This window comes from Aquarana catesbeiana, linkage group LG02 (genome assembly GCF_042186555.1).
Source record: "Aquarana catesbeiana isolate 2022-GZ linkage group LG02, ASM4218655v1, whole genome shotgun sequence".
NCBI lineage: Eukaryota > Metazoa > Chordata > Amphibia > Anura > Ranidae > Aquarana > Aquarana catesbeiana.
In genome coordinates this window covers 131,505,294-131,531,203 of record NC_133325.1, presented here as the reverse complement: position 1 = coordinate 131,531,203, position 25,910 = coordinate 131,505,294, and the positions used below count along the sequence as shown (strand labels likewise).

Sequence of the window (25,910 nt, the reverse complement as noted above, 5' to 3'; positions counted from 1 at the left end):
GGAAAGAAAAACATGGCACATGAATCACTTGTTGGCCCAACAAAGATATTTTTGCCTCCGCTTCACATAAAACTCGGACTGATGAAAAATTTTGAGAACGCAACAAACAAGGAAGGTGAATGTTTGTTATTTGAGACAGACGTTTCCATGAATAACGGATCCAAGATTAAAAGAGAAGTATGTTTATAAAAAATAAAAAAAAATATCTTACTCTAGGTGAATGCAGCATCGATGCAATACTCTGTCCCCCGCTGTGTTTAAGGGCAAGAACTGAGCAATCAAACACTGCTGATCGCTCAATTCTCCCCACTGCTCTGAGCAGAGAGCTGGTGACTATCAGCTGTTGTCTGAAAACGTGTCACAGGAGTGCAGAACGGACTGCACTCCTGTGATCCACACCAAAAAAGCTTTGGCTGTACTTCTCTAACCACTTCAATACCAAGGGCGTCATATGAGGTCCTTTACTTGGTTAGGGGATATCTGAATGATGCCTGCATCATCATCCAGATATCATTCTGTCCAGCCGGCGATTCTGTGCACGATAAGAACCATCATAGCGGCAGTTCCGCCGACTGATCATTCTTATAGGCGACGGGAAGGGACGTCCCCTCCCGCCGCCACCCGGTGCTTCTCTGGGCTCTCCCGTGCCATCGGGGGCCCGGAGAAAGAATCGACCGGCACCGGATGACGACGATAGAGATTTCCAGTGACCAGATGTCACCAATCATCTCTATGACCATCAGAGGCCCGGGCGCGACGTTATGACGTCACGCCCGGGTTCCTGGAAATAAAGCCGCGATCGTGGCTGTCAGCAGGAGATCGGTGATTTTTTTTCAGATCTCATGCTTTCCAGCCTGGAGGAAAGATGTGGGGTCTTATTGACCCCGCATCTCTCCATAAAAAGGACCTGTCACAATAGATTCCTATTACAAGGGATGTTTACATTCCTTGTAATAGGAATAAAAGTGATCAAAAAAAAAAAAAAAAATGTAAACTTTTTTTAACACGCCCCTGTCCCCGGTAGCTCGCGTTCAGAAGCGAACGCACATGTAAGCCCCGCCCACATATGTAAACGCCATTCAAACCACTCATGTGAGGTATCGCCGCATTCGTTAGAGCGTGTGCAATAATTCTAGCACTAGACCTCCTCTGTAACTCTAAACTGATAACCTGTAAAAATTTTCAAAGCATCGCCTATGGAGATTTTTAAGTACTGAAGTTTGGCGCCATTCAATGAGGGTGCGCAATTTTAAAGCGTGACATGTTAGATATCTATTTACTCGGCCGAACATCTTTCACATTATACAAAAAAATTGGGCTATTTTTACTGTTTTGTTATTTTTTAATTCATGATACCGTATTTTTTTCCAAAAAAAAGGCGTTTGAAAAATGATTGCGCAAAAACCGTGCAAGATAAAAAGTTGCAATGACCGCCATTTTATTCCCTAGGGTGTCTGCTAAAAAAACATTTATAATGTTTGGGGGTTCTGAGTAATTTTCTAGCAAAAAAATTATGATATTTACATGTAGGAGAGAAGTGCCAGAATAGGCCCGGTATTGAAGTGGTTAAAGTATGGGTTTGGAGTTTTTTTAGATTCATACTTACCTAGGTGGATGCAGCATCGGTCCAATGCTGCATCTGTCCCCCAGCGCCTCCACACTGAGAACCGAGCGATCAAACACCGCTGATCGCTCCGTTCTCATAGCTCCGTGAGCAGAGAGCTGCAGACTGTCAGTCACAGCTCTTTGATCTGTCCCCTCCTCGCTCACTGGAGCGCTGAGCTGTGGAGGGGGCGGCCGGCTCAAGCTCTCAGCGGCTCACTGAGAGGCTGAGCCTGGTGTTGGTGCAGGGATCTGGCGGATCCCGTCTCCGCAGTTGTGATGACGCATAGCCTGGACCAGCTTCTGTGACATCAGCAGAGAGCAGACTTCAGCCCGCTCTTTGCGGAAAACGGATCACAGGAGTGCAAAATGAACAGCACTCCTGTGATCCATAGGAGAAGTACAGCCAAAGAAGCTCTGGCTGTACATCTCCTTTAAGGAAGGGAATTTTGTTTGCCCACGGACCAGATACATCATCAATACCAATGTTTTAAAGATGTTAGTGGAGTCAGAGAAAATCACCTCAAAAGCATTCCAGAAAGTCGTTAAGAATATTCTTGGCTATTTTGAGTACAATCTTGTCGTAGCACCTGTTACTTGACAAGCATGTTTGGGTTCCTGGAGGACTGGGCCGACTTCTCAGTCGGTAACCGGTACTATAGAAGGGACGGACTGCACCTAAATGAGGAGGGTGCAGATCTGCTGGGAATGAAGATGGCCAAAAAGTTAGAGGGGTTTTTAAACTAGGCGATGGGGGGGAGGGTCCAGAGACAGTGATAGCCAGCGCGGAAGATATTCCAGAGGGTAGTATTGGGGGCATTAGTGGTAGGTTAACCAAAGCACAAAAACACAAGGTGAGTATAGTAGCAAGTCCAAGTTGCAATCTTGAAACACCCAATACGAGGACAATATGCGACCGGTCTAAACTATGTGGCATGTTCACCAATGCCAGGAGCCTGGCGGACAAGATGGGTGAACTAGAGATACTGTTGTACAAGGAGGATTTGGATTTTGTGGGAATTTCAGAGACCTGGTTCAACAGCTCTCATGATTGGCTGGCAAACATTCAAGGGTATACCCTATACCGCAAGGATAGAGAGGGTAAAAAAGGGGGAGGGGTATGCCTATATATCAAGAATAATGTACAAGTGAATGTGAGAGATGACATCACTGAGGGGGCTAGGGAGGAGGTGAAATCTTTATGGGTAGAGCTCCAAAGGGATGAAGCTAAGGGGAAAATAATACTGGGAGTATGCTATAGGCCCCCTAACCTGAGGGAGGAAGTGGAGACGGATCTCCTATCACAAATTGGATTAGCAGCAAGGATGGGAAGTGTTATCATAATGGGGGATTTTAATTATCCAGACATAGACTGGGCGGAGGGAACCGCGCATTCATTTAAGGCTCGCCAGTTCCTTAATGTCTTGCAGGACAATTTTATGGGTCAGATGGTAGACGCACCAACTAGAAATAAAACATTACTAGATCTACTGATTACCAACAATACAGACCTGATAACAGATGTGGAAATACGGGGCAATTTAGGTAACAGGGATCACAGGTCAATTAGTTTCAGTATAAATCACACAAATAGGAGACATGAAGGGAACACAAAGACACTGAATTTCAAAAGAGCCAACTTCCCTAAACTACAAACCTTGCTAAAAGGCATAAATTGGGATAAAATATTAGGAACAAAGAATACGGAGGAGAGATGGGTTTGCTTTAAGAGCATATTAAATAAGGGCATTAGCCAATGTATCCCATTGGGTAATAAATTTAAAAGAGCGAACAAACATCCTGGATGGCTTAACTCCAATGTAAAAATGCATATAAAAGCAAAGGAGAAGGCCTTCAAAAAATACAAGGTTGAGGGATCATCCACAGCATTCAGAATTTATAAAGAATGCAATAAGAAATGTAAGGGTGCAATTAGGATGGCTAAGATAGAACATGAAAGACACATAGCGGAGGAGAGCAAAAAAAATCCCAAGAAATTCTTTAAGTATGTAAACAGTAAAAAAGGGAGGACAGACCATATTGGCCCCATAAAGAATGAGGAAGGACATCTGGTTACAAAGGATGGGGAGATGGCAGAGGTATTGAATTTATTCTTCTCCTCAGTCTTCACGAGTGAATCGGGGGGCTTCAGTAACCAAAACTGCAGTGTTTATCCTCATGACACAACACAGGAAGCACCTACATGGTTAACAGAGGACGGAATTAAAATTAGACTTGAGAAACTTAACATTAATAAATCACCGGGACCAGATGGCTTGCATCCAAGGGTACTTAGGGAACTCAGTCAGGTGATTGCCAGACCGTTGTTCCTAATTTTTACAGACAGTCTATTGACTGGAATGGTACCAGCTGATTGGAGAAAAGCCAATGTAGCACCAATATTTAAAAAGGGCCCAAAAAACATCCCTGGGAATTACAGACCAGTTAGCCTAACATCAATAGTATGTAAACTCTTGGAGGGGATGATAAGGGACTATATACAAGATTTTAGTAATAAGAATGATATCATTAGCAGTAATCAGCATGGATTCATGAAGAATCGTTCTTGCCAAACCAATCTATTAACCTTCTATGAGGAGGTGAGTTGCCATCTAGATAAAGGAAGGCCCGTAGACGTGGTGTATCTGGATTTTGCAAAAGCATTTGACACAGTTCCCCATAAACGTTTACTGTACAAAATAAGGTGCGTTGGCATGGACCATAGGGTGAGTACATGGATTGAAAACTGGCTACAAGGGCGTGTTCAGAGGGTGGTGATAAATGGGGAGTACTCAGAATGGTCAGGGGTGGGTAGTGGGGTCCCCCAGGGGTCTGTGCTGGGACCAATCCTATTTAATTTGTTCATAAACGACCTGGAGGATGGGATAAACAGTTCCATCTCTGTATTTGCAGACGATACTAAGCTAAGCAGGGCAATAACTTCTCCGCAGGATGTGGAAATCTTGCAAAAAGACCTGAACAAATTAATGGGGTGGGCGACTACATGGCAAATGAGGTTCAATGTAGAAAAATGTAAAATAATGCATTTGGGTGGCAAAAATATGAATGCAATCTATACACTGGGGGAGAACCTCTGGGGGAATCTAGGATGGAAAAGGACTTGGGGGTCCTAGTGGATGATAGGCTCAGCAATGGCATGCAATGCCAAGCTGCTGCTAATAAAGCAAACAGAATATTGGCATGCATTAAAAGGGGGATCAACTGCAGAGATAAAACGATAATTCTCCCGCTCTACAAGACTCTGGTCCGGCTGCACCTGGAGTATGCTGTCCAGTTCTGGGCACCAGTCCTCAGGAGGGACGTACTGGAAATGGAGCGAGTACAAAGAAGGGCAACAAAGCTAATAAAGGGTCTGGAGGATCTTAGTTATGAGGAAAGGTTGCGAGCACTGAACTTATTCTCTCTGGAGAAGAGACGCTTGAGAGGGGATATGATTTCAATTTACAAATACTGTACTGGTGACCCCACAATAGGGATAAAACTTTTTCGCAGAAGAGAGTTTAATAAGACTTGTGGCCACTCATTACAATTAGAAGAAAAGAGGTTTAACCTTAAACTACGTAGAGGGTTCTTTACTGTAAGAGCGGCAAGGATGTGGAATTCCCTTCCACAGGCGGTGGTCTCAGCGGGGAGCATTGATAGCTTCAAGAAACTATTAGATAATCACCTGAATGACCGCAATATACAGGGATATGTAATGTAATACTGACACATAATCACACACATAGGTTGGACTTGATGGACTTGTGTCTTTTTTCAACCTCACCTACTATGTAACTATGTAACTATGAAGTTTCTGAAATGTAATTACTATTGGATTTTATGATCTACTGTTACTTCAATAAAAAACTTGTTCCGGTTTAAAAAAAGGAATATTCTTGGCAACTACGATGCACCAAATTACATTTAGCTGGTTGACAAACATACATCATACAAGACCATGATGTGCAACATATCCCTGAAGACTATTTTCAGCATTTACATTCTGACTTCTTTCCCAAAAATCTAGGTGCAATCTATTACGAACGTGTTGAAAGGTTTCACCAGGACATGGTATCATAGCTCCTGGAAACTATCAATGCTGGTTGACTATTGTTGGACGCTGAGTACAAACAAAAATCAGCAGCAAAACACTGGTCCCTATAGAACTTATGTACAGTTTTGGAAACATTATGCAATTAAATACATTATAGTCATTAAAAGTTAATTTCACATTTCTCAAGATTCCTATGGGATACAATCATTCTAAAATTACATTTGTGTTCAGTTGTAAAGGGAGTTGAGCTTTATGTGTAGTAATGAGCAGCATTTAGATTTGGAGAATAATTATACAATAACAGAATAACAGACCCACCTTTAATTGGAGACTGACTTCTGAGGACCTTTGTGTTCTTTTCTGACTCAGGAACAGGTGTACGCCTCTGTTTTAACATATGGAGGGGGCTCTGAAAAGTAATTAATGCAAATACAAAATTTTCACCAGACTGTATTCTGACAGGTTACCAATAAAGAACAAAGTTAATGCTTATGCCGACTATGGCTGGAACAATATTGCATGAACCTCTCACTAGCTTTTTATGCATCTCAGGGTTTCCAATTATAAGATCTTCCACCAGCAATTTCAAAGCTGACCTGGGTGCTTATGGTTTGGCAATCCCTGTAAACTATAATAAAAGTAGATGTCACCCATTAGACCCCTTAGAAAGGTCATGGTGTGTAGATCTCAAGGCAGTAGTGAATAGATTATAAATAATCCTGAACACATTTTAAACTGGTGCAGCACCCATATTTAAATAAATGTCAGGGCAATATCTACTCAAATGTGTGGATGATGTTAGGGGGATTACTGGGCAGTAGCACATTTATAACAATTTAGCAGGATTAAGTGTTAGCACAGTTAAAAGCCTACTTCATTCTCTAAAACACCTTTATTCATTAAAGTGGTTCTAAAAGGCAGAAGTTTTTTTATATCTTAATAATGCATTCTAAGGCATGAAGATAAAAATGCCTTCTGTGTGCACCTCCCCCCAGCCACCCCTTATACTTACCTGAGCCTCATCTTGATCCAGTGCTGTACCCAAAAAATCTTTGATCAAATCCTTAATTATGGTTTGACCTGCTGGTAAGCCCAAGCCTTAACTGAGCCCAATCTCGATCCACAGATGTTGCACAAGAGACTCCCTCATTGGCTGAGACAGCAGCAGACACCATTGGCTCCCGCTGCTGTTAAAGTCAGTGAGCCAATGGGGGGGGGGGGCAAATGTCTAAATTGACACACAGAGCAGCGCTTGGCTTGGGTGCCCACTTAGCAAGGTGCTTGCTGTGGGGGCACAGGGCAGGAGGGAGGGGCCAGGAGTGCCAGCAGGGGACCTGAGAAGAGGAGGCTCTGGGCTGCTCTGTGCAAAATCACAGCACAGAGCAGGTAAGTATAACATGGTTATTTTTTTTTTTTTAAAAGAGACTTTAATATCACTTTAATGGATCTATGTGGTACTTAAGAATCAATTGAAAACTGGCAACGATCTTATGCTGTGCACATGAAAGATCTTCCCGTTTATGGCAAAAGCCACTTACAACAGATTCTGCTCTTCTCAAAAGTGGCCCAGGTCCGTCACTTTTCTTTTTGCTTTCTCCTACTTCAGCTTTCTTCCAAGATTCCAAACGAACTTTTTCCATAAACTTTATTTCTTCTCGAAGTTCAGTATTCTCTTTTGTCAAGGTCTCTATTTGATTTCTGAGGCGCACGTGAGTGGTAGACCATTTTGTCTCCTTCTTCTTTAGTTCTTCTTGTAGTTCTTTAATCTGTTGCTTTAAATTCTTAAATATAAAAGGAAGAGGTGAATGCAGGTGTAGATATGTTCCTTGTGAAAGTCTACTAACCGCCCATAGCTCAAGTATTCATTGATCTACTTGAATTATACACGGATCAGCCATAACATATGTATCTGAATGTAGGTGGGAATTTTTAGGCAGCAAGAGAACTTGTTGTCCCTGAAGTTAAAATTTGCAAAAAATGCAGAAAAAAATGGGCAAGTGTAAGAATTTCAGCGAAGGTCCAAACTGTATTGGCTAGAAAACTGGGTCAGAGTATCTCCAAAACTGCAGCTATTGTGAGGTGTTCCTGGTCTACTGTGGTCACAACCTACCAAAAGTGGCCCAAAGGAAACAAAGCTAGCAAATCAGCAACGGAGTTATGGGTGGTCAAGGCTCACTGATGCCCTTTGGGAGGAAAGGCTGGCTCATGTTGTCCAATCCAATAAAAGAGCTACTGTAGCCAAATGGTTTAAAAAAAAAAAAAAAACAAAGCTTTTCTGGCCATACTTCTCTTCTGGATCACAGGAGCACAATTATTTCTGCACTCCTGTGACCCAGATTTAGCCAAAAGAGGGCTAAAGCCCACGGCCAGCTGACGTCACAGAGCCGATGCATGCCCTTGAAAGTTCTTGACTTTAAGTTGGCCAGATGTCTGATCAGCAGCTTGCTCAGCCTCTTACCACGTAGCTGAGAACCTGAGCTGGCCTCTCCTGTCCCCTCCACACCCCAGTACTCCAGTGAGCACTGAAAGGGCAGAGCAGAAAGTTGTGATTGACAGTCACCATTTCTGCTCAGTGAAGACCAACAACTGAGCAATCAGCGATCATATGATTACTCAGTTCTCAGTCTTGCAGCTGGTGGGGACAGCTGCAGCATTGGACCAAGGCTACATCCATAGAGAGGAGTAGGTTTTTTTTTAAATGTCCTATACTTCAAATTTAATGCTAGTTCCAATAAAAGGTGTCAGAGCACATAGTGCAGTGCTGTTTTTTGTGTATTGGGCTGTGTAGCCCCAGACAAGTCAGAATGCCCAGGCTGACCATGTCCACAGCCAAAAGTGTCTACAATGGGCACATGTGCAGCAAAACTGGACCATGGAGCAATGGAAGGTAGCCTGGTCAGATGAATTTAAGAATGGTTCGAGGAACACAACAGCATCGGTGGGATGTGCTGAATAAACAGGTCCAATCCATGGAGGCCCCACATCGCAACTTACAGGACTTAAAAGGATTTGATATTGATAGCTTGGTGCCAGATACCACAGCATACTTTCAGAGGTCTAGTGAAGTCTGCCTCAACAGTTTATGGAGGGTGGTCATAATGTTATGGCTGATCGGTGTATGTTACTCCTATACAAGTAGATGCAAATATCTACAACATTCATAGGTTTTTAAAGACAATCACAGTGGGGCATTCAAACAGATTACAGAACTCGTGAAGAACGTGTAATTTTCCCTTTCCACTCACAGATTCCACTTTCAGAGGCTCATTTAAGTTGGGATTCCCTCTTAAAGCAAACATACTAAAGTTAACATTCTGGGCCAAAAAGAAGCACAAACAGGGCAGGACTTAGGGTGGTGGGGGCCTCTGGGCTTGAGTCACTTTCGGGCCCTACCTTCTATACATTACCTTAAACCTTTAGTTTTCTTTTAAGCGCTCCACTCTGATATCATTTGTCCGCTATTACATCACTGTCTAATGCAGACAGGTTTTCTCAATGGCAGTAAACGAGGCACTACATAACTGCCAATAACCAATCAGCAAACCTCAAGATAAGAGTTTAAGGAATTTTAAGGAAAAAAAACTTACATTTAAATGCTCATCAATGCAGCCCTGCACAGCGTCCATCTGCATGCTTGTCCAGTGTCATTTGCAGCCTTGCCCAGTGACATTGCAGCCTTGTCAGTGTCATTTGCAGCCTTGAAGCCTTGTCAGTGTCATTTGCAGCCTGGTCAGTGTCATTTGCAGGCTTGCAGCCTTGTCAGTGTCATTTGCAGCCTTGCAGCCTTGTCAGTGTCATTTGCAGCCTTGCAGCCTTGTCAGTGTCATTTGCAGCCTTGCAGCCTTGTCAGTGTCATTTGCAGCCTTGCAGCCTTGTCAGTGTCCATCTGCAGCCTTGCAGCCTCCATCTGCATCCTTATCAGTGTCCATCTGCAGCCTTATCAGTGTCCATCTGTAGCCTTATCAGTGTCCATCTGCAGCCTTATCAGTGTCCATCTGCAGCCTTACCCAGGCTGCAGTTAAACTGCAGTGACTTGTCAGTGTCTCTGCAGTTTAAATATGGCGCAGACTTGTCAGTGTCTCTGCAGTTTAAATATGGCGCAGACTTGTCAGTGTCTCTGCAGTTTAAATATGGCGCTGCCGAGATCCACAGAGCCGGTCCTGTGTATCTCGGCTCCTGTTGGCTTTCCTCTCGCAGTTCCACCCAGTCCTGCCCTATGATGGACATAACACAGGTCCAATGGCGGGACTGGGCGTGACTGTGAGTGGAGCCGAGCGCCGACATACATAGCCGAGTGTACTCGGCTAGCTCCGCTCACAGTCACGCCCAGTCCCTGTGTTATGGCCATCATAGGGCGGGACTAGGCGTGACTGTGAGTGGAACTAGCCGAGTATAGCCGAGTACACTCGGCTGGGGCCCGCGGGGCCCGTGGGCTTGAGCCCAGTCAAGCCCAATGATAAGTCCGGCCCTGAGCACAAATGTGTATCTTATCCCTCAGTTTCTGGTTTTGCACCATTACTTGGACTTTACTTCCCCAACTGTGGAACTAAGTTTGCTTGTTTTCTACTGCTTTAACGAGAGGACCTTTGTAGCCAAAAAAGGACCTCTCATTGTAGGGAGGGAAATCAGGTGGGCGGGACTTTGTTGAAGTCAGAAGGTTGTACAGAGGAAGGTGTTCTGCTTAGAGGAAAAAGCAAACAATTTGGTGCATGGTTCTCTGCTTTGAAAAGTTTAAAGTGATTTTTCATAAATCTCAAAAACAGACTTCAAGTGAAAAGACATGTATTCTTTCTAGGATGTTTCGGCTGGGAGTACTGCAAGGGACAACACTGTAGAGCCTGCTCCCATTTTCAATAGGTCCATCCAGGTGTGTGTGTGTGTGTGTGTGTGTGTGTGTGTGTGTGTGTGTGTGTGTGTGTGTGTGTGTGTGTCTGTGTGTCTATTTAGGTCTTTACCACTTCCCATATCCCTGTATATTGTGTTCAATAAAATCCCCATCCAAAAGTTGCTTTTTTTTTTTTTTTAATTAGCAACACTTGCCGCTGAAACCACCGATTGTGGGAATTCCACATCCTTACTGCTCTAACAGTAAAAAAACTCCTTACGCAATTTAAGGTTAAGCCACTTCTTGTCCAACTTCAATGGAGTGGGCACATGTCTTCTTGAGTGACCTGAGACTGAATAGTTTCCTCCCAGTGTTGGAATCACCATTGAGATATTTGTATATCGCTATCATATCCCCTCTTAAGCGTCTCTTCTCCGGGGAGAATAGGTTTAATATTTGTAATCGTTCCTCATAACTGGAGGTCTTCCAGTCCTCTTACTAGTTTTGTTGCCCTTCTCTGTACTCTTTCCAGTTCCAGCACATCCTTCCTGAGGACTGGTGACCAGAACTGGATGTGGCTCAGAAATATGCAAAGTGGCAGAATTATTTTATAGTTTTAGCTCTTGAATAAATACCCTTTTTAATGCATGCTAATATTTTGCTGGCTGCGGCTTGGCATTGCATGCTATTGTCGAGTCTGTTATCTACTAGGAACCCCAGATCTTTTCCATCCTCAAAAGGTTCTCCCCCTAGCGTGTAGTTTGCATTCATATTTTTAGCCCCAAATTGCATTACTTTACATTTCTCTACATTGAACCTTACTGGTTCCAATCCCCTTGGTGCCAGATCCGCCTTGCTTTCCAAGACCACAATGGGACACCACTACAATCCTGAATATGAGCACCAGTAACGGGGAAGGAGTAGCCTCCTAGTGTCCCACTGCTTAGCCTTCGATATTCCCCATTCATGCCACGGCCTAGGGTGATGGAGCTCTGGGATACATGTTCTGCTCAGCTAGTGTCCACAGGAAAAGAGGGGTATTCCAACATGGCTCCCATGTATGTCCAGCACAGTCTCCCAGCTGTGGCTATGCAGTAGCACACCTGGCACCAGGCCACCACTGTGCTAAATCTCCACCAGGCCATAAGGAATCAACTCCCTCACAACAAGTATGTACACAGTGCCCTATAGTGATGCTGAACCAACAAGGACCCGCAGCTTCTCTAGGCACGGTGGGGAACCACAATCCATGACATGGCACAAGCCACCCGAAGATGCAGAGCAAGCACAGGGGATCCCCACAAGGGGCACTTGCAGACGTGAAGATTGAGCCGGTTTCCAGCTTTGCTACAAGCTCCAAGATGATCATACCCACTCTTCAAGGCCTTCAGTGACTGGGTTCTGCCTCAGCAGACCATGGCTCTGGACCTGTACAGCACTTCACCAGTTAATTTACAGATGCAACTACCTGCTACCGTATACGTCACATGTGGGATCTAGTGCGAATGCAGCTTACAGGCCATCCCTGTTTTAAAATTGGGTACTGTCCCTTAGGGATATAAACATCCATGGGGACTGATCCGGAAAAATACCACTACTATCAAGCACTGAAGCTTAGCAGAGAAAGGCAATTCAAGTAGAAATATGTCCATCAAAGCAGAACAGATACACTCAGCAGAGAGACACAAGTCCATCACTAGCAAAAAACTGGAGGCAAGTCTGGTAATGGGAGGGGATATCCTGGTCATTGCCACACTTCTATTTGCCAGTGTCCAATCACTTGGAGGTGGGGCATACACTTTATTTATGCAACTATTGGGAATCATGGCCATTGAGAAAAAAGATAAGGCAACTGCAATTGTACATTTCTGAAACAAGGAACAAAGCACAGTAATAGTAAAAGGGCCTAAACATCTCCTTAGATTGCAACACCAGGACTGCCAACCATTGGCTCTCACCTGGATCTCTTCTCGCTCTTTCTTGTCGGGCATTGCTCGTGCTGCGCTGGCATATTTTTCAAACACCTTCCGCTCTTTTTGGAGCTTTTTAATTTCTTCCTTTTTATACTCTTCAATCCTGGCTAGCTCCTTGGCTTTTTGCTGCTCAAAATCTGCAACTTCTTTTCTATTAGGAGAAATAAAAACTTACATTGACTGGAGCAGATCACAGCATTTTGTAAAACTGTGTTAAAGAAGTAATAGCACTTCAACATAGTTATTTTTTAATCCCCAAAGGAACCAAGAGCATGTAGCACTTGGTCCTGTTCTGATCCTTTCAGTGGTTGCCAAGCAGCAAGATCAGGCAGCTAGCCTCCGGTCCCCACCCTACTGCTGTTTGACCACTCTGCTATCAAGGAGACAAATACATAATTTAAGTGTGATTGACAGTGCTTATGTCTGCCAGCAGGGGCATTCTAGAGACCAGCACTGTCATTAACGACAGCTGGGGGAGGGAAGTATTTCAGCACTAGGTTTCTTGTGTGTTCTTACCATACAAGACATTCCACAAAAAAAAAGTAACACTGGAACTTGTAGTTGCTAACAAAGCTGTTAAATTTATTCATGTTCCTTGAGATTTGGGAGAAACCAGGTGGGGGGTGGCATCAGCAGGGGGAGCTGGCCAAGCTAAAGCTCAGGCTAAGGCTCCTGCTGCCTGGTCTCTTCTGTCCTCTCTGGAGAGAGACTACTCTTCAGAACCCAGGCTGATGCCAGGAAGAGTGGATGGGAAGGAAGACCAATAGGATGAGATGGGAAGGAGGACTCAGCCCACCATACATGGATTACACACTGGGCAGAATGACTAGTGAGGGTAGGACATGATCCGTGTATTATATACCCTGTTTCCCCGAAAATAAGACCTAGCGTGATTGTCAGTGATGGCTGCAATATAAGCCCTACCCCCCAAATAAGCCCTACCCTGTTTCCCCAAAAATAAGCCCTACCCTGAAAATAAGACCTACAAGGACTTTAACTAGGGCTTAAGGGGTAGGGCTTATATTGTAGCCATCACTGACGATCACGCTAGGTCTTATTTTCGGGGAAGCATTATAATCTCCATAACGTTTCCTCTGACTGATCACTATGGTAGTACCAAGAGAAGACAAATCCTGGAAGATAGGACAGATACCGTGAGGGTGTTAGATGTACATGTACAGGGATAGAGCTGCAATAGGCATCTGGGTACTCCAGGAATGTGTGCAGTCAAGAGGGGATTAGCTGCAGTGTATCCTGGCAAAGTCTCCCACAGGCTCTAAATAGAGGCTCCTCTGTATACTGTGGTCATAACTCTATAGTTTTCAGAGTCCAAATTGGAGCACATATAGCAATGCTATAAGGGCAGGTTTGTCTGGAGGGGGCCCACTCCTCAAAAGGTGCAGGGACACACTGGATGCCCAGAAAAAGCACAATGACAGCTGAAGGCAGGGTCAACTAGGCCATTCCAGAGCCATCAAAATGACCAGGAACCCTTCGACCTCTATTCTGCGCAGCACACGAGGGAGAGCTTGAGGGGGCAAGGCGTAAATGAATTGATAATGGCTCACCACCAGGGGATCCCTTGCTCTCGCCACAAATCTCTACACCTTACTGTTGAGATAGGATGCCAGAAAATTGATGTCTGAGGTGCCCCAAAGCAGAAAGATTTGATTAAACTAGTCTGGGCGCAGGGACAACTCTCCTCGATTCAGCATCTGATGGCTGAAGTAGTTCGCCTGCCAGTTTTCTACAATCAGAATGTAAACAATGGAGAGAGCTGGCATGTGAAGTTCTGCCTACTGGCTTTCCGACATTCCTGAACCAACCTCTGAACCAGAGCTCCCCCCCCCCCCCCCCAGTCAGACAAGCTTCTGTCTTAACCACCTTTTAATGGAGAGGGAGAAAGGACTTCCCAGCCCAAAAAGATAGAGAACAGAGCCAGAGGAGGGTGGTCCTGAACAATCATCCCACGGGGATTTTACTGTCCAAGGACACAGGAGACATGTCCCACTTAGATAAGATTTCCTTCTGCAGGACCCTCGTATTGAACGCCACGTACGGGACCATCTCAAAAAGGTAGACACCATAAGGCCCAGAACCTGCATGCAAAAGTGCAGTGAAGACCTCCTGCGGGACAGCAGCAACAAAACGGTTTCCAAAGCTTGTCCGGCAGGAGGAACACCTAGGCCCGCACCAAGTCGAGAATTGGACCCAGATATTCCAGATGCCTGGTCAGGGTCAGAGCAGACTTCTTGAGGTTCAGAACTCAGTCAAACTCCTGCAGAGTGGACATACTAATTGCCACGTTGTCCATCAGTGCAGAATGAGACCTCGCTCATGGGAGAAGGTCCTCCAGATAGCCTATCAGGGGAATCCCCCGTTGTTTCGGTAATGCTAGGAACAGAGCAAGCAGCTTGGTAAACACCCAGGAAAGGGAGGCCAGACCAAAGGGGAGAGCCACAAATTGATAATGTGTGCCCCCAACACCAAAAGGAAGTGCTGGTGCCCGGCACAAAAGGGAACATGTAACTATGTATCCCTGATGTCTATGGAGGCCAGGAAATCCCCTTAATAAAGGAAGACCACCACAGAGCGAAGGGATTTCATCTTCTGAACCTTCACAACGCAATTCTGGGCCTTGAAGTGCACCAATCCTACCTGACCTAGCAGCTTGGGCCCAGGAATTGCCCTACCCCACAGGAGGCAAATACCTGCAAAGAAAAGACAACCTCTTGGTAAGAGACTATATTAACCAGGCACACCTAGATATAGCCTCCAGAGAGGGGGCCCGATAACCACAATCACCAGGCAAGAACAAAAACAACTGAAGGGAGTAGGTAGGGAAACAGAAACAGACCCAGAAACAGAGTTAATCTGTTTCTGGGTTGTGTTTTCCAATTAAGGTGGAGCCAATTATCTCTCAAGCAAGCTATCCTGAAAGATGATTTCACATATTGAAGGAAAGCCACTATAGAAGATTATAAGCTAGCATAATAAAAAAAAAAAAAAAAACAAACAAACATACTATACAAGAAAAAAAAAAAAACAAACATACTTGAGCGTTTCCAAAGTTTTCTCTTTGTCCTCATGTAGTCTTGCCAACGAAGCATTCTCTATCTTAAATCGTTCAATCTCGGTTTCCAATTCAACCAGTTTTTCTTTTAAGAGCTGTGATCGAGCAGAATCCACTACAACACAGAAATGATTGTTAGGAATGTAATGTTCCAGCCAGTAAGTCTTTCATTTTAACAAACCAAGCCCTCGGGCAAAAAAACATTTAACAGTCAGCTTTTATTCATTTATGTATAATCTTTTTTTTTTTTTGTATAAAAAGGGAAAAAAAACTGTTCTAAAATAATTAAAGTGGTTGTATACCCACAGGGAAAAAAAAACTGTAAGGCAAAGGCATAATGAGCTAGTATGCAGTGCATACTAGCTCGTTATGAAATACTTACCTTAGAACGAGGCGTCGGTATCTAATCCCACATGCGTGTGGAAGTTTTCTTCCTGGCAAGGTCCAGCAGTATCTGTCGGACCTTCAGCCGTGCATTCGCAGCACATGCGCCGCTGACATCAGCGGCTGCATGCAAAGTGAATATCTCCTAACCCTTACAGGTTTAGGAGATATTAATTTTACCTACAGGTAAGCCTTATTATAGCCTTACCTGTAGGTAAAAAATGTATAATTAGGGTAAGCAACCGCTTTAATAAGTATGGCTTTATTTTGGGAGGAGTATAGCTTCAATCTGTTAGTCAGGTCCATCGACCTCTCCCAGTTTACAAGTGCAGGTGCAGTGGTTTGTTGCTCTCGAAATTTGGGAGCTTAAAACACACGTTACGAATGTGAGGGAGAGCTAGTGGAATGTTATTTTTTTTTTTTTTTTTTTTACCTCAATGCATTCACTCACTGCATTAGGGTAAAAAAACAAAAAAAAAAAGTAAAAATAAATAAAGTACAAAACTGACACATTGCTTGCAGGTCTTGTAATACAGCGACTGTTTTTAATATTGAGGGAGTTTACTATGGTCATAATCACTGCTGTGTACATACCTCCATCCCCAAATACTAAGATAGCTCTAGAAAAGTTACATGATATTATTAATGTGGAGCTCCGCCCAAAAAGGGGAAGCTCCACTTTAAGCACTCCTTCCCCCCTCCTCTGCCACATTTGGCATGTCATTTTTTTTGAGGGGCTACCCAGTTTTGACAGGTACTCGCTCCCACTTCCAACTGGATCGCCTAGTTCTCCTCTCCCCTTCCCTTCCTGCAGTCTTCTGGGACATCACAGGTCCCAGAAGACTGCCAGGCCATTCAGCAGGAGCAGCGGGTGCCCACAGTTAAAATGCCAGCATCAGGGAAAGGAGAGGGAGAGAAGCGACAATTCGGGTGACCACATGGGACAGGTGAGTGTATGTTTATTAAAAGTCAGCAGCTACACTTTTTGTAGCTACTGACTTGTAATAAACAAAAACGACTGGTAACATTTAGCTGATTATGTATACAGAAGGGGTTTGATTCGATAAGACTTTAGTCAATCAGTGCTGAAGACAGTATTTGCTTAATTCTATAAAAATATGAATTTCTCTACGAAGGGGGAAAAAAAACATTCTGGACCAAATGTATAGAAATATACCAGGAGCATACAAAAGTTACTATACTAGTTTACCACATCTTGGTCTATCAGATCACGTCTCACTGATGAGGATTTCAGCTTACGAGCATCTCTAAGACCAGTTAGGAAAACTGTCCAAGTCTAGGGTGATAGCTGAGCTATGAATATGCACCAGTATGGTGTGAAACATGTTAGCTACAGCTGATCCTTTTTACCTCTGTTTGCTGCATGGACTGGTTTTAATCTCAATAAAGTTGATTGCATCGGAATGCAGCTGTCAGATATTTTCACTTAGGGGTGTACTCACTTTTGTTGCCAGCAGTTTAGACATGAACCACTTCCATACCGGGCCTATACTGGCACTCCTCTTCTACATGTAAAACACATTTTTTTTTGCTAGAAAATTACTCAAAACCTCCAAACATTATATATTTTTTTAGCAGATACCCTAGGAAATAAAATGGTGGTTGTTGCAACTTTTTATGTCGCACGGTATTTGCGCAACAATTTTTCGAACACCTTTTTTTGGAAATAAAACGGTTTCATGAATCAAAAAATAACAAAAACCAGTAAAGTTAGCACAATTTTTTTGTATAATGTGAAAGATGAAGTTACACCGAGTAAATAGATACCCAACATGTCACATTTTAAAATTGCGCACAGTCATGGAATGGAGCCTAACTTCAGTACTTGGAAATCTCCATAGGTGATGCTTTAAAATTTTTTTACAGGTTACCAGTTTAGAGTTACAGAGAATGTCTAGTACTAGAATTATTGCTATCGCTCCAACGCATGCGGCGATACCTCACATGTGTGGTTTGAATGGCGTTTACATATGTGGGCGGGACTTACGTGTGCACGAGCTTCTGTGCTCGAGCTACCGGGGACAGGGGCGCTTTAAATTTTCTCTTTTAATTTTTTTTTTTTGATCACTTTTATTCCTATTACAAGGAATGTAAAAAGGAATAGTGACAGGTTCTCTTTATGGAGAGATGTGGGGTCAATAAGACCCCACATCTCTCCTCCAGGCTGGAAAGCATGAGATCAAAAAAAAAAAAAAATTCACGATCCCATGCTTTCCAGCTGCAATCACAGCTTTGTTTACAAGCGTGACCCGGACATCGCGCCTGGGCCTCCGACGGTCATAGAGTCGACTGGTGACCATCCGGTCACCGGAAATCTCTATGAACGTCATCTGCCGGCGGTCGATTCTTTCTCCGGGTCCCCGATAGCCCGGAGAAGCACCAGAGGGTGGCGGGGGGGGGGGGGGATGTCCCCTCCTGTCGTCTGTAAGAACGATCTAGCAGGTGAACTGCCGCTATGATCATTCTTACGGTGCACAGAATCGCCAGCTGAAAAGCTGCAGGTATCATTCAGATATTCCCACTGAAATTCAAGGACGTCATATGACAGCCTTGGGCTGGAAATGGTTAATGGCTGTGTGTTGAGTTATTTGAGGGGACAGCAAATTTACACTGTTATACAAGCTGTACACTCACTACTTTACATTGTAGCAAAGTGTCATTTCTTCACTGTTGTCACCTGAAAAAAATATAATAAAAAATATTTACAAAAATGTGAGGATTGTACTCACTTTTGTGCGATACTGTATAAGCTAACTTATGCTAGTGGCAACGGTCCTAAGAAATGTGATCAAATCTGGGCAAACTGGATAGATGATGAAGGTATAACTATCTGACTACTTCAGTGTTTCCTGGAAATACTACTCTCATGATTGTCGCCATAACTCTGTGCGGTTTACTATTCTGTTGATACCTTGGGGGACACGTTTACATTGATTAAATACACACACACGCACACACACACACACACACACACACATACATACATACATACGCAAACCTCCTGCATGTATCCCTACCTTGCAAATGTCACCCCCTTCAGCAGTAGGAGCTGAACTCTGAGACCCACCCACAAAACTCTGGAATTGATGGGTGGGTCTCTTTTAGGGTTGGCACCTTTTCCTCAAGCCAAACCTGAACACTTTTGCGGCGCACAACAATTTTTTTGTAGTACACACTATAGGATTGTAAAATACCTTGGGTTACCCAAAGAGAGTAGTAATGAGGTGTGGTACGGTGAACAGTGGCTGTGGCCAAATTGCATTAACAGTGGGGGGGGGGGGGACTTAAAGGGGCATGGTTAAAATAAAACAAAAGCATAAATATTATTCGATTAATAAAAGAAATGTCAGTTAAAATAAGAAAATAGCCTACCTTAAAAGTGGACACTGTCAGCCAGTAGAGCAGTGTATAGAAGATCAGAGGACGGCGTCAGTAGGGCAGAGGACGGTGTCAGTATGGGTGGTGTATGGGGGGGGACGGGACTGTATATATGGATGGTGTATGGGGGGAGGACTGTATATATGGATGGTGTATGGGGGGAGGACTGTATATATGGATGGTGTATGGGGGGGGACTGTATATATGGATGGTGTATGGGGGGGGTGTATGTTTGTATAGTGTATGGTGGGGGGGAGGAGAGGTGAGGGTACTTTGAAATCCTGACATGGATGGTAAAAACTTACCTTACAAGCTTGGCTGCAGTCCCAGCGCGATCTCTGCACACATTCCAGAGCAGCAGGGAATGGGGAGGCTCTGCCCACCTCCTTGTCACTTCTGCAGACAGCCAGAGGATTCGAGGAGAGCACCCGGCCAGCATCATGGAGGCTCCGCCTCTGCCTCTGTGTCCCGACTCCCGTCCTGCACTCTGAGTCTGACAGCTGAGCAGGAGCAGAAATCAAGCAGCGCTCAGGCGCTGCGGACCCAAAATCGAGGAGACATGGAGGCACTGATGGCACAGGGAGCCACTGGCGGGTCTGAAATGAATAATGTGCCCGGGTCTCTTACCACCTGTTTCAAAACCCATACTGTCCGGGTGAATCCCGAACAAGTGGCAACCCTAGTCTCTTTGCCGGAGCTCGGTGTGTGGAGTCGTGATGTCACAAGACTCCCCGTACAACTCTAGACTCTCCTATTCCTGAGTTTTGAGCAACATCCAATAAAAACTCAGGAAAGGCACCACATGACTTCAGCATGCCCAATCATGCTGAGGGGTGGAGCAGCCAATCCTGGAAGAGCTAGAGAAGAAAGGAGAGGAAATGTTAAGCTGGAATCGTAACACCCTCTCTCTCTCATGCCGCTCATGAGATAAAGAAATGAGATGTCAGTCAAAGCAGTGGGGGATGTGGTAACACAAACTTATCTGTGTGTCGTTTTTTTATCTTATTACATAAAGACAAGAGGATTGCTCAGAGCTGGATTAACTCTCTGTGGCAAGACTGGGCACAGATAACTTGACATCCTCTACTGTACCAAGTAAGTCTTCATTAAAAAAAAAAAAAAAAAAAAAAATATAGAATGTCAGGTTTACATCAACTTTAAGTACATTGAATGCCATCTTAAGAACAATAATCCTCATAGCATATGAAAAAAAAGTATATAGTAACTTTGTGACACTGTACACCTTGATACCCTAAAAAAAAAATTTGCCCGTTTTGATAATCAAAACTTCAAATATTAAATCCTCATTAAAGAATCTGTAGTAGAGTAAACCTTCCTATTACAGCTATATAAAGTGATATCTCGAACCCGTCTATCCTGATCTACCCATCAATCACAGACAAGTGATGGCTAGATTGTGTCCCGTCTGAAGTGCCCATCTCCCAATATGCAGAGTGGCACAAGGAAGCAACAGTGACATGTCCTTTTCTGATCCTCACCAGTCCACCTCTCAACCAGGTGTTTGTATGTGACATCACATACAAACACCTTGGATGGATAAGAGGGGAGGACTGGTGGAATCAGCACACTTCCCTTTGCTGCTCTGCATATGGGCGGGGGGGGGGGGGGGGGGGAGTTAAAAATCCCTAGCCATTTGATGTATGTACTGTCATGTGGAGGATACTGGTGATATGTCTGCGTTCAAAGTAGAACAAAACCCTAATGTCAGTTGACCACCTTACTGCCACAAACAAACACACACACACACACACACACCAGAGATAGGTGGACTAATTTTCTGGAGCACTGCTTATAAATGGTACTGCAGAAAACAAGTACGAACAACCAGTGCATCCAATGAATGCTTGTGATTAAGCTATCAGACTATGCAGATTACAGACAAAATTTACATTTTTAAAAGCTGTGATGGTGAATCATGGCCCTCTCAAATGAAAATACTGCCTTGGGTCGTGGCACAGCAAACTGCAGCAGCGGCCCGTTTCTTCAGTGTGCATGCGCCGATGACATCAGCAGCAGCTCAAACTGAATATCTCCTACACTGTGCAAGTTTAGGAGATATTTACGGTGCCTACAGGTAAGCCTTGTTATAGGCTTACCTGTCGGTAAAAGTGGTGTAACAGAGTTTACAACCACTTTCATTTACATTATCCCTTCTCTTTCTGTATGTGGATGATGGCACTAATTATTTTGATTTAAAAAAAAAAAAAATCCACACATCTAAGTACCTTCGTTCCTAATCAATATACAGCTGACAGATCCAGCTCTTTCCCTGCCTGTCTGTAGAAAAACAGTGGCAGGAGGAGCTTCTAGACCTCTGCTGCTGGGCACATGTTCTAAATAAAAGAAACAGCTTTTGGGATACTGAGGAAAAATAACTAAGATTAATAAACGGTTTTAAATGGTTATACAAATATATATTTGCAAATAAATCTTTATTTTTTTGTCAATAACATGGTGTGGGCAGATTTCTGCCAGTCACAGGCTGTGTCACTCCCCTCCAGCCTGTGTCTTAGAATAGCACAGGGGTGAAGCCTCCATCAATCAAGATGCAACATCCCACCTCATTGTGTTTAGCTGGTTAGTGGGCATGGAGGAGGGAAGGAGTGGGCTGTCATTTACCACTGTGTATACACCCACATGTGTGACTTTATAGTCATATGGGCTGCTCAGATGTGATAGGGAGGAAATGCTTTGTATTGACACTCACTGAAAACTGAGCATGTGCAGAGTTGCCACCACAGCTGCAAAATTCCTAGCTGAACTGGGGACATGGACAAAAAGTGGAGATAGAGAACAGCAGGATCAACCGGGTTTTTTGCAGAATACAGAAAATGACCTCATAGTGACTGAGGATGAACAGCATGTAATACATAATTTATTGTTAGATGTTTTTTTTCAATATGGGTTTAGTGATACTTTAAAAGCCATGAACAGCTTTTAAAAAGTCAGTGTCCAGCTCAGGGAGGATGTGTGTCAATACTATATAGAACAATTATGCACTGGGGCTGGTACTTTTGCGGGTTCCTACTTCTCTCAATGGGGCCACTGAACAAGCACAGATAATCATTGCTGTGTCACTGAGGTGGGCAGGTCTCTGAAGAAAGTAGGCTGAACAAGCTAATGCAATGTGTGTTAGTACATCCACTTTGAGTTTGCATTGAGAAAGTGTCTCCTAGGATGACAGCACTGCAGTTACATACAAGGCACAGAAAAAGTGTTGTCACCGTGTTACTATATGAACAGGACAGACTTTTGAAAATCTGGAACAGAGTAAGGTTTAATGTACACGGGACATTTTTACAACCTCTCCTGAACGATTTAACTTGACAGATAATAACCCATGTTTAAAACGTCCGTTTTGCCAAATTTAGCAGAGTTTTGAGTTTAAAAGCGTTTGAGAAAAAAAAAATTATAGATATAATATAATATATATATTAGATTATATTATATATACAGTGGGGATGGAAAGTATTCAGACCCCCTTAAATATTTCACTCTTTGTTATATTGCAGCCATTTGCTAAAATCATTTAAGTTCATTTTTTTCTTCATTAAAGTGGAGGGCCACCCTGAAAAAAAAATTGCACCAAAAATCCTATTAAAAAAAAAAACATTTAAAAAATAAAAAATTTTTAAACTTACCTGAACTCTTGTTGCTAGGCAGTCTTCCTAATCTGTCTGTTCCTATTCTGCGGCGTGTTCTGCTCCTAGCTGAGCGGCTCCGTTGCCTTCTGGGAACTGTGTGTGTTCCCAGAAAACCACGGGGCCATTCACAGATCGCTCGCACGTGCGTGCGCAGTAGGAAACTGGCAGTGAAGCTGCAAGGCTCCACTGCCTGTTTCCCTTACCTAGAATGGCGGTGCCGGGACCCGAGAGCTGAGGGACGGGTCGGCCTTGGGCGTCAGACATCGCGGGCACCCAAGACAGGTAAGTCTACTTATTTAAAGTCAGCAGCTACAGTATTTGTAGATATTCCAGGTAGTCGAATGTGGTGACCACACTTTTGGTCTAAGCGGGCTACCGACTGGTCTAACAAGAACAGATCGACTAGGTAAATCATAATCTTTATAGCTTGGACCCTCAATCTGGCTAGAAAAGGAACCAGTACCTTGTACTCGAGGTGTAGCAGCTAGATCGGAAAGGAGAGCTACACACTGAAAAAGAAGATTTTCCACTTTAAAAGAAAATATTACTAGTGAGCGAGGAAATAGGCATATGGAGATATGCATCTTCATGCAAAAAGGGAGAGATTATATTCAGCAATTGAATTTTAGATTTTTGAGATCTAGAATGTCCATTTGGATTTAACCAAATCCCAATCTCTGCACTTACACGGGGCCACCATGAACACTTTTTGCCAAAAGATAGTCCAATGCTAGAGAGAAAGATTTATTCTCTGGATCCTTAGGAACGTTTGATCTGAGAAAACGAGGAGACGGAAACTCTTGGAACTCCAGTTTGTACGTTGGAGCTATTGAGGAAGTCCCCCATTCATCTTGACATTCCTTCTGCCAGATCCCTGAGAACTGTAGAAGAATTCTCCCTATTGAGCAAGCGGGGGCATCTCCTCATAAGGGGACTACAGTATCTTGTAGGCTTCCTTCCTCAAGACCTCTTTTGTTCCTGGGGTTAACCCTGAGGATTACCCTTTGAACCTGACGGCGGAGGCCATCATAACTGCCTGGAGGCTGATGCCCCTGGCACAGAAGGAACTTTGAAATAAAAAAAAATACAATTAGTCCTTCACTTAAAAGGCAAAAGGGTTTATTTCTTTTGCTAGAAATTCTTTGGATTTATCCAAAATATCCCCAGATAGCCATCTTACCGCAAAAGGGAAGACTAGCCAGGAGCTTCTTGTATGACGCTTAGCGAAGGCGCAATCTGTCATAGCAACTATTGCAAACATAAAGCTTGATCCTGGACCTGCTGAGCAGGATAACCTTAAACACCTGTTAAAACTGGTTTCTCAACGATTAACCAATTACTGTCAGCGCAGGCTGAGACACTCAACCTGCCAGAGAAAAAAGTGTTTTTTTGTTTTTTTTTTAAATAGGAATTCCAACCTTTTATCCATTGGATCCCTAAGTATTTGAGTAATGTCTGCCGGACAAGTCAAACTTACCCACAAAGGATATAGTAGCGTTAATAGCTGGTATACCCTGCTTAGTGAATTTTCTCTACCATAGGATAAAGTGTGAAAACTTTTTAGAATAGAAAATAATGCTCATCTGGGTGATCCTCCAGATACAAAAAAATGTTCCCAATAAAGACTGGACAGGAAAAAGCATGCACAGCTTGAGGAAGCTTTAGCGAACCCAAACACTCAGTTAAGGGTACATAAATGTGGAGTGGATCATTCAGCAAGAAATTGTACCATCAATCTTACAGATAGTGAAAGCTGACTCTCCCGCAATTGACACCTCAAAAGAGGAGTCATCAGCCTCACCACAGTCCCCTGAGGGAATCGTCTTCTCCTGCCCCTAGTCCCTCAGTCTGAGGGTCTTAGGAAATGGAAAAGAACCTGTCGCATCTTGACCACACTGGGATGCTGCCAACGCCGCGCTAAGCCCCCCTCCTTTGCCTACAGCTGCCCTCCTCTCTTTCAAAAAAGACTTACCGGAGGTCTGCTGCTGGCTGGAGGAAATGGAGGCTGCTGCTCCGGACACATCGTGAGCTTGCTGAGGAAGCGTGAGAAGGTATGTGCTCTATACAGCCCCCAGTGGTGACACATAAGCATGACAACATTTACTAACTTAAAGGAGGAGACATTCATAAGAAAATTCAAAAATTTCTTAGAAAAACTCCACTTACCTTTCCCGCCACAGGGTTTTCTGTGATAAAACCAACAGACCCAATCTTCACCCTTCACAGTGGGTTCCGTTAAACCTTCAGGAGCTGGGGATCCTCGCGGAAACCCACAATCCTGGGCCTGTAATAGCACCATCGCCAGTAAAATCACCGAAAGTACTGGATCCTGGGGTCAAGCTCTCTAAAAAGAAGCGTTTACAGGCAAGACCTTGTTTCTTCAGACATGAGGCCCGGGTACCATTCAATTCAGCCTAAAAGACACTTTGAATGGATCCGGCTGCATGACTAGCCCCAGCAAGGATTGCTCCAGTGGAGCTCAGCACAGCACATCTTTACTCGTGACCAACACCTTTTTATCTTAGTGCATGCCAATGTCCATCACCTAAAGGTGGCCTATAACCCACATAGTAACTACTATGTGTCCCGTGATGTACGATAAGAAATTTTGAAGAAAAAGAAGCTTCGGTTTGTTATAAAATTTTGTAAAAAAGGAATGTTTTCTCTCGACGGGCACTGATAGGCATTACTGATGGGCACTGATTGAAATCCCTGGTTTGCACCCTTGATGGGTCTGCACCGTTAATTCATGCACCGATTATCAGCGCAGACCCCTCCTGCCAGGAGGAGCTGCTGACCAGTTCTCCCGTACCCGTGCCTTGTCAGCGCCAATAGAGGAAAAGCCAATAAAAACGGCAATTCCTAGTTACGACGTGACCAGCTGTGATTTGACACAGCTGATCACATGGTAAAGAGCCTACGTCATAGGCTC

General features: G+C 43.9%; 1 protein-coding gene across 1 annotated transcript in view; it reads right to left on the bottom strand.

The window, feature by feature from the left end:
* CPAP (centrosome assembly and centriole elongation protein) overlaps positions 1–25,910 on the bottom strand; it is a 112,592-nt gene that overhangs the window by 25,335 nt on the left and 61,347 nt on the right. The window contains exons 9-12 of the mRNA XM_073613482.1: positions 15,513–15,645; positions 12,443–12,608; positions 7,198–7,440; positions 5,978–6,068 (exon numbers count right to left, since the gene is read on the bottom strand). Coding sequence (XP_073469583.1) covers positions 5,978–6,068; positions 7,198–7,440; positions 12,443–12,608; positions 15,513–15,645 — 633 coding nt within the window. The remainder of the gene's footprint in view (positions 1–5,977; positions 6,069–7,197; positions 7,441–12,442; positions 12,609–15,512; positions 15,646–25,910) is intronic.